Genomic DNA, 9,400 nt, shown 5'->3' on the forward strand with positions numbered 1-9,400 from the left:
TTGGCGCCTAGTACATCTGGGCGGCCATTACAGATAACATTACAAGATATGGCTACTGTTATGACTGAAGTTTTGTCTAAATTACCAGAACTAAGAGGCAAGCGTGATCACTCTGGGGTGAGAACAGAGTGCGCTGACAATGCTAGGGCCATGTCTGATACTGCGTCACAGCTCGCAGAGCATGAGGACGGAGAGCTTCATTCTGTGGGTGACGGTTCTGATCCAAACAGATTGGACTCAGATATTTCAAATTTTAAATTTAAATTGGAGAACCTCCGTGTACTACTAGGGGAGGTCTTAGCAGCTCTCAACGATTGTAACACCGTTGCAATACCAGAGAAACTGTGTAGGTTGGATAAATACTTTGCGGTACCGGCGAGTACTGACGTTTTTCCTATACCTAAGAGACTAACTGAAATTGTTACTAAGGAGTGGGATAGACCCGGTGTGCCGTTCTCACCCCCTCCAATATTTAGAAAGATGTTTCCAATAGACGCCACCACTAGGGACTTATGGCAAACGGTCCCCAAGGTGGAGGGAGCAGTTTCTACTTTAGCTAAGCGTACCACTATCCCGGTGGAGGATAGCTGTGCTTTCTCAGATCCAATGGATAAAAAATTAGAGGGTTACCTTAAGAAAATGTTTGTTCAACAAGGTTTTATATTACAACCCCTTGCATGTATCGCGCCGATTACGGCTGCGGCAGCATTTTGGATTGAGTCGCTTGAAGAGAACCTTAGTTCCTCTACGCTAGACGACATTACGGACAGGCTTAGAGTCCTTAAACTAGCTAATTCTTTCATTTCGGAGGCCGTAGTACATTTAACCAAACTTACGGCTAAGAACTCAGGATTCGCCATACAGGCACGCAGGGCGCTGTGGCTAAAATCCTGGTCAGCTGATGTTACTTCTAAGTCCAAATTACTTAATATACCTTTCAAGGGGCAGTCCTTATTCGGGCCCGGTTTGAAAGAAATTATCGCTGACATTACGGGAGGTAAGGGCCACGCCCTACCTCAGGACAAGGCCAAAGTTAAGGCTAGACAGTCTAATTTTCGTCCCTTTCGGAATTTCAAAACAGGAGCAGCATCAACCTCCACTGCACCAAAACAGGAAGGAGCTGTTGCTCGTTACAGGCAAGGCTGGAAGCCTAACCAGTCCTGGAACAAGAGCAAGCAGGCCAGGAAACCTGCTGCTGCCCCAAAGACAGCATGAACCGAGAGCCCCCGATCCGGGACCGGATCTAGTGGGGGGGCAGACTCTCTCTCTTCGCCCAGGCCTGGGCAAGAGATGTTCAGGATCCCTGGGCACTAGAGATCATATCTCAGGGATACCTTCTAGACTTCAAATTATCTCCCCCAAGAGGGAGATTTCATCTGTCAAGGTTGTCAACAAACCAGATAAAGAAAGAAGCGTTTCTACGCTGCGTACAAGATCTGTTAACAATGGGAGTGATCCATCCGGTTCCGCGGTCGGAACTAGGACAAGGGTTCTACTCAAACCTGTTCGTGGTTCCCAAAAAAGAGGGAACTTTCAGGCCAATCTTAGATTTAAAGATTCTAAACAAATTCCTAAGAGTTCCATCGTTCAAAATGGAAACTATTCGGACAATCCTACCCATGATCCAAGAGGGTCAGTACATGACCACAGTGGATTTAAAGGATGCTTACCTTCACATACCGATCCACAAGGATCATCACCGGTATCTAAGGTTTGCCTTCTTAGACAGGCACTACCAGTTTGTAGCTCTCCCATTCGGATTGGCTACGGCTCCAAGAATCTTCACAAAGGTTCTGGGTGCCCTTCTGGCGGTACTAAGGCCGCGAGGGATTTCGGTAGCTCCATACCTAGACGACATTCTAATTCAAGCTTCAAGCTTTCAAACTGCCAAGTCTCATACAGAGTTAGTTCTGGCATTTCTAAGGTCGCATGGATGGAAAGTGAACGAAAAGAAGAGTTCTCTTTTTCCTCTCACAAGAGTTCCATTCTTGGGGACTCTTATAGATTCTGTAGAAATGAAGATTTACCTGACAGAGGACAGGTTAACAAAGCTTCAAGATGCATGCCGTGCCCTTCATTCCATTCAACACCCGTCAGTAGCTCAATGTATGGAGGTGATCGGCTTAATGGTAGCGGCAATGGACATAGTACCTTTTGCACGCCTACACCTCAGACCGCTGCAATTGTGCATGCTAGGTCAGTGGAATGGGGATTACTCAGATTTGTCCCCTACTCTGAATCTGAATCAAGAGACCAGAAATTCTCTTCTATGGTGGCTTCATCGGCCACACCTGTCCAGGGGGATGCCATTCAGCAGGCCAGACTGGACAATTGTAACAACAGACGCCAGCCTACTAGGTTGGGGCGCTGTCTGGAATTCTCTGAAGGCTCAGGGACTATGGAATCAGGAGGAGAGTCTCCTTCCAATAAACATTCTGGAATTGAGAGCAGTTCTCAATGCCCTTCTGGCTTGGCCCCAATTAACAACTCGGGGGTTCATCAGGTTTCAGTCGGACAACATCACGACTGTAGCTTACATCAACCATCAGGGAGGGACAAGAAGCTCCCTAGCAATGGTGGAAGTATCAAAGATAATTCGCTGGGCAGAGTCACACTCTTGCCACCTGTCAGCAATCCACATCCCGGGAGTGGAGAACTGGGAGGCGGATTTCTTGAGCCGCCAGACTTTTCATCCGGGGGAGTGGGAACTTCATCCGGAGGTCTTTGCCCAAATACTTCGACGTTGGGGCAAACCAGAGATAGATCTCATGGCGTCTCGCCAGAACGCCAAACTTCCTCGCTACGGGTCCAGATCCAGGGATCCGGGAGCGGTTCTGATAGATGCTTTGACAGCACCTTGGAAATTCGGGATGGCTTATGTGTTTCCACCCTTCCCGCTGCTTCCTCGATTGATTGCCAAAATCAAACAGGAAAGAGCATCAGTGATTCTAATAGCGCCTGCATGGCCACGCAGAACTTGGTATGCAGATCTAGTGGACATGTCATCCTGTCCGCCTTGGTCTCTACCTCTAAGACAGGACCTTCTGATACAGGGTCCATTCAAACATCAAAATCTAACTTCTCTGAAGCTGACTGCTTGGAAATTGAACGCTTGATTTTATCAAAACGTGGTTTTTCTGAGTCAGTTATTGATACCCTGATACAGGCTAGGAAGCCTGTTACCAGAAAAATTTACCATAAAATATGGCGTAAATACCTATACTGGTGCGAATCCAAACGTTACTCTTGGAGTAAGGTTAGGATCCCTAGGATATTGTCTTTTCTACAAGAAGGGTTAGAAAAGGGTTTATCAGCTAGTTCATTAAAGGGACAGATTTCAGCTCTGTCCATCTTATTACACAGGCGTCTGTCAGAAAATCCAGATGTCCAGGCTTTTTGTCAGGCTTTAGCTAGGATCAAGCCTGTGTTTAAAGCTGTTGCTCCGCCATGGAGTTTAAACTTAGTTCTTAACGTTTTACAGGGTGTTCCGTTTGAACCCCTTCATTCCATTGATATAAAATTGTTATCTTGGAAAGTTCTGTTTTTAATGGCTATTTCCTCGGCTCGAAGAGTCTCTGAGTTATCAGCCTTACATTGTGATTCTCCTTATCTGATTTTTCACTCAGACAAGGTTGTTCTGCGTACTAAACCTGGGTTCTTACCTAAGGTAGTCACTAACAGGAATATCAATCAAGAGATTGTTGTTCCATCCTTGTGTCCAAATCCTTCTTCAAAGAAGGAACGTCTTCTACACAATCTAGATGTAGTTCGTGCCCTCAAGTTCTACTTGCAGGCAACTAAAGATTTTCGCCAAACTTCTTCCCTGTTTGTCGTTTATTCTGGACAGAGGAGAGGTCAAAAAGCTTCCGCTACCTCTCTCTCTTTTTGGCTTCGTAGCATAATACGCTTAGCCTATGAGACTGCTGGACAGCAGCCTCCTGAAAGAATTACAGCTCACTCCACTAGAGCTGTGGCTTCCACTTGGGCTTTTAAGAATGAGGCCTCTGTTGAACAGATTTGCAAGGCTGCAACTTGGTCTTCGCTTCATACTTTTTCCAAATTTTACAAATTTGATACTTTTGCTTCTTCGGAGGCTATTTTTGGGAGAAAGGTTCTTCAGGCAGTGGTTCCTTCTGTATAATGAGCCTGCCTATCCCTCCCGTCATCCGTGTACTTTTGCTTTGGTATTGGTATCCCAGAAGTAATGATGACCCGTGGACTGATCACACATAACAGAAGAAAACATAATTTATGCTTACCTGATAAATTCCTTTCTTCTGTTGTGTGATCAGTCCACGGCCCGCCCTGTTTTAAGGCAGATAAATATCTTTTAAATTATACTCCAGTCACCACTTCACCCTTGGTTACTCCTTTCTCGTTGATTCTTGGTCGAATGACTGGGACTGACGTAGAGGGGAGGAGCTATATGCAGCTCTGCTGGGTGAATCCTCTTGCATTTCCTGTTGGGGAGGAGTTATATCCCAGAAGTAATGATGACCCGTGGACTGATCACACAACAGAAGAAAGGAATTTATCAGGTAAGCATAAATTATGTTTTCATGAGTTAAAGGGACACTGAACCCTAATTATTTCTTTAGTGATTCAGATAGAGCATGCAATTTTAAGCAATTTTCTAATTTACTCCTAATATTAATTTTTCCTTGTTCTCTTGCTATCTTTTTTTCAAAAAGAAGGCATCTATGCTATTTGGTTCAGAACCCTGCAAAGCACTTGTTCATTGGTGGATGATTTTATCCACCAATCAGCAAGAACAACCCAGGTTGTTCACCAAAAATGGGCCGGCATCTAAACTTACATTCTTGCATTTCAAATAAAGATACCAATAGAATGAAGAAAATTTGATAATAGGAGTAAATTAGAAAGCTGCTTAAAATTGCATGCTCTATCAGTGTCCCTTTAAGTATAACACACTGCTTAGTGCTTTTTATTTTACAATATTTTTTTTATTTATTTTTTATTAATACCACTTTTTACATTTTTCAATTTGGTTGTAAATGTTCTTGCTAATTGTTTAGTGATGCAGTTACTCAGGGTAGATAGCTGCTATTAGTTTTTATTGAGTACAGAAACGTATTCTGGGGTATGTTTCAGTCAAGCGTTTGGAAGTCTTAACTTTTGTGTTTTTTTTTTTTTTCTCCAGGAACCCCAGAAGCATGGCGAGTTATGATGTCCCTTAAATCTGGCCTCCTAGCTGAAAGCACTTGGGCACTAGACACCATTAACATTCTTCTGTATGATGATAACAGCATCATGACTTTTAACCTCAGCCAGGTAAGGTACCCCTCCTGTTTAAGATCTAATTACTTTCTCTTCCTTGCAACTGTTGTCTTCCTCCTTATGTTCTTAAGTTTCCCTATTTTCTCCCCTTTTGCTGACGCAAACCACGGATACTAAGTTTTCCCTTTTTGTTTTTGTCTTTCCAGCTTCCTGGATTGTTGGAACTGTTAGTGGAGTACTTCCGCCGCTGCCTGATAGAGATCTTTGGAATCCTACGTGAATATGAGGTTGGAGAACCTGCTCAAAAGAACCTGCTTCGGCCATCCTACAGGGACACTCCCAGCCCTTTTTCAGAAGATGAAACTCATGAAGGAGAGGATTGCCAACTTCATAAAGAACTGTGCAGTGAAGAGGAAGATGAAGGAGAGGAGGAGCGGAAAGCCTTTTCTGCGCCATGTGATACAGGAGAGGAATGCCAACGGCAGGCAAGCAAGTTTGATAAACTGCCAGTAAAAGTTGTTCCACGGGAAGATGCCTTTGTATTGGACTGCTCACATCAGCTGGGACGTCGGCAAGAATTTGACAGCGGCCTGCTACACTGGAGGATAGGAGGAGGAGACACCACTGAGCACATTCAAACTCATTTTGAAAGACGCCCTGATCCTCCTATCCGTAGACGCCCAACAACCAAACGCCGCTCTCGAGAGCCTCATGCCCCAGCAGCAGAGGACACTGCTCCCACTATTGATGATGTCCTTTGCTGTCGGCCTAATTCTCTACCACATGAAGGGAATGAGGTTCTTGAAGAGGAATCTGAATTCCATTTGGGAGGTAGTTCTCCTCCAAGAAACCGGCGTGGTGTAAAGATCCTAGAGGATGAACCACGCAGCAAAGATGAGACCCCGTTGTGCACACTGGAGGAGTGGCAGGACGCTCTTTCACGACGCTGTGTGTGCATCTCCAATATCTTGCGTAGTCTGTCCTTTGTGCCAGGCAATGATCTGGAGATGTCCAAACACCCGGGACTACTACTTTTGCTAGGAAAACTTGTGCTCCTACATCATAAACACCCTGAACGTAAGCAAGCACCTCTCACATATGAAAAAGAGGAGGAACGGGACCAGGGTGTAAGCTGCAACAAGGCTGAGTGGTGGTGGGACTGCTTGGAAATGCTGCGGGAAAACGCACTAGTCACTCTTGCCAACATCTCTGGGCAGTTAGACCTATCCCCATATCCTGAGAGTATCTGTCTGCCTATCTTAGATGGCCTCCTTCACTGGGCAGTCTGTCCGTCAGCTGAGGCCCAAGACCCCTTTTTGACACTGGGCCCCAATGCAGTGTTGTCCCCCCAGAGACTTGTACTGGAAGCCCTGAGTAAATTGAGTATCCAGGACAGCAATGTGGACCTTATATTAGCGACACCACCCTTTAGTCGTCTTGAGAAGCTGTATGGGACTTTGGTGAGGTTTCTAAGTGACCGCAAAAATCATGTGTGCAGAGAAATGGCAGTGGTGCTTCTGGCCAACCTTGCACAAGGGGATACCCTTGCAGCTAGGTCCATAGCCCTACAGAAGGGAAGCATTGGAAACCTTCTGGGTTTCTTGGAGGACAGTCTGGCGGCTACCCAGTTCCAACAAAGTCAAGCCGCTCACTTACATGGCCCTTCTGCCTCCTTTGAGCCTACCAGCACAGACATGATGCGACGGGCATCTCGTGCCCTTCTTGCATTGGCCAAGGTGGAGGAAAATCACACTGAATTTACTCTGTTCGAGTCCCGCCTTCTGGACATCTCTGTATCGCCTCTCATGAACTGCTCTGTGTCACAGGTAATCTGTGATGTCCTCTTCTTGATTGGTCAGTCATGACGGCTGCAGGGGGACGCTCTCCCATAATTTTTTGCGCCTCCCACCACTGTAGAGTGGAAACCTCCCTGACTGTTGGTACCCCACCCCCACTCCCTCCCCTCTTTTTATTTATGCAAAAACCATGTCTCAATCCACTGTCAGCCCCAGAGAGGAGACTTGGCCACCATAATGGACATTCCCTGCCCTTATTCCTCTCTGTGTTTTGGTGTTAACCAAAGCTACTGTATTTCAGCGAAGAAAAAAAAATTGAAAAAAAAAATTGGGGGAAGGGACTCCACTGTACCTACACTCCCCTCCCCCTATCTCTACTGCCCCCCTTTCCTTTAACGTTTATGGCAGCGTAGGGGTGGGCTCAATGTTTTAAGGAGATACTGACTTCTAAACATCCGAGGAGGAGAAATAGACTCCTAAAATAACTTGCAGGATTGCCCTCCTTGTTCTCACCTTGCAATCTTTAGAATAGAATTTGTGTGCCCTCAACCTGAAAAGAGAAAGGATAAAACACCCTGAAAAAACAAGACTTTACCTTTTTAACTGTGCTATGAAACCCCGCAGAATCAGAACGGAGCTGGAAAAACCCCACAACCTCAGAGACTCCAGATGTAGGTTTTTAAATGGAGAGCGACAAGGAGGCGCTTTTAGTTTTCCGGAGGAGAGAGACACAAGTCGCTTTTCCCCCAAAGTATCATGTGAAGCAACACCCTTACCTCTTAAACTTAGATTGTAATAATCGGAGATCGCCTCTTATAACTGGTTTTAACCTTTAGCTTGTAGGTTGCAAGCTGCGATGTCTGTATATATATGATGATGTACATTGAAGACACTTCTTGTATCCCCTAACCTTCCTGCTCCCGCACACCTCCACATGGGCTCTTCCCTATACATCTGCAGCAAGTGGGGGAACACGGTTACTCTATTAAACCCCCCTCAATTTCTTGCTGTCCTCCATAGGGACGGTGTATGGTGGATGGCTTGTTTCACTGAACAGCGGTTTCCTCCACACACACACACCCTGTTCCACCCCCTCACCGTTTGTATATCCAGCAATTCTATCAACTTTAAAAAAAAAAAAAAATTCTTTTCCAATCAAGGTGTGAGTTTTCTTTCTTCCTTTTTTCTTAGTTTCAGTTCCCTAAAACCAATTGAGAATTCTTTTCCAGCGATTTCTGCATATTTGTAGCTCCGAAAAATGTAAATTTCAGCAGCCTATTCCTTTTGTTTTATTTTATTTTTTGCTTATTGAATATATCATTTATTCAGTATGAAATCTTTATACTCTATGTTCCCGTGTTACGAATAAATGTACATTAAATCTTGTTAACAGAGTTGTGAAGATTTTCATTATTGAATATTAGGTGTTACCTCATGGTTTGTATTGGACTACTCCAAAACCAGCCACAGGGTCCATTTCTTTATCCATTAACCATTTAATCCTGAATGGGCATGCAGTACTCATGAGGGTACCTTTTTAAACATGGCTGCCTTTTTAAATCAACATAAAAGAAAATCATAAATCTCCTTTAAAATGTGTAAATATTTTATAAAGCTTGGTATTAAAGCATTTTTTTTAAATTATGTAAGTTATGACACTTCTCTGGAAAACTGGTGTGTACCACAATTTCTATGAGATTGGGTACAGGGTGCTTTTTATATATACATGGTACATAAGTACAGTGTGTCTACCTACTCTAGAATTAAAAAATTAGACAGCCAGCTTCAAGGGACAATAGTTTCCCCCTTTCTCCCCCCCCCCCCTCTGTTTACTTCTATTATCAAATTTGTTTTATTCTCTTGATATCATTTGCTGAAGGAGCAGCAATGCACTACTGTTTTTTAACTGAACACATGAGTGAGCCAATGACTATTGTTGTGTGTTCACATATATATATATATATGCAGCCATTAATCAGCAGCTAGAACCTAGGTTATTTACTGCTCCTATGCTTTCTTAGATAAACCTTTCAGCAAAGGTTAACAAGAGAAGGAAGCAAATTTAAACGTAAATTGGAAAGTTGTTTAAAATTGTATGTTCTATCTAAATAATGAATGGTTAATTATGACTACTGTCCCTTTGAATAAAATATATCATGTAGGTAAACTTTGCAATATACATGTATTACACATTGCTGCTTAAAAAAAAAAAACTTGGTGTTTTCAGTGCTTATGAAAAAACTTGGTGTTTTCAGTGCTTATGAATATGTACATAATACACCCACAATCCCTAACTAGCTTGCTTACAGCCAGGGAGTCACTAGCTGGCATGCTTTATGTACACCGCTGAGAAACAGTGGTTTTAT

The 9,400-nt window shown here is 43.9% G+C and overlaps 1 protein-coding gene across 2 annotated transcripts in view; it reads left to right on the forward strand.

Moving 5' to 3' along the window:
• ARID1A (AT-rich interaction domain 1A) overlaps positions 1–8,424 on the forward strand; it is a 502,854-nt gene extending 494,430 nt beyond the window's left edge. For both annotated transcript variants that reach the window (XM_053706985.1, XM_053706984.1), the window contains exons 19-20: positions 5,162–5,292; positions 5,445–8,424. In XM_053706985.1, the coding sequence (XP_053562960.1) occupies positions 5,162–5,292; positions 5,445–7,103 (1,790 nt within the window). In that variant the 3' untranslated portion in view covers positions 7,104–8,424. The remainder of the gene's footprint in view (positions 1–5,161; positions 5,293–5,444) is intronic.
• The last annotated feature ends 976 nt before the right edge of the window (positions 8,425–9,400 follow it).

The sequence above is a fragment of the Bombina bombina genome, chromosome 3 (genome assembly GCF_027579735.1).
Source record: "Bombina bombina isolate aBomBom1 chromosome 3, aBomBom1.pri, whole genome shotgun sequence".
Lineage (NCBI taxonomy): Eukaryota > Metazoa > Chordata > Amphibia > Anura > Bombinatoridae > Bombina > Bombina bombina.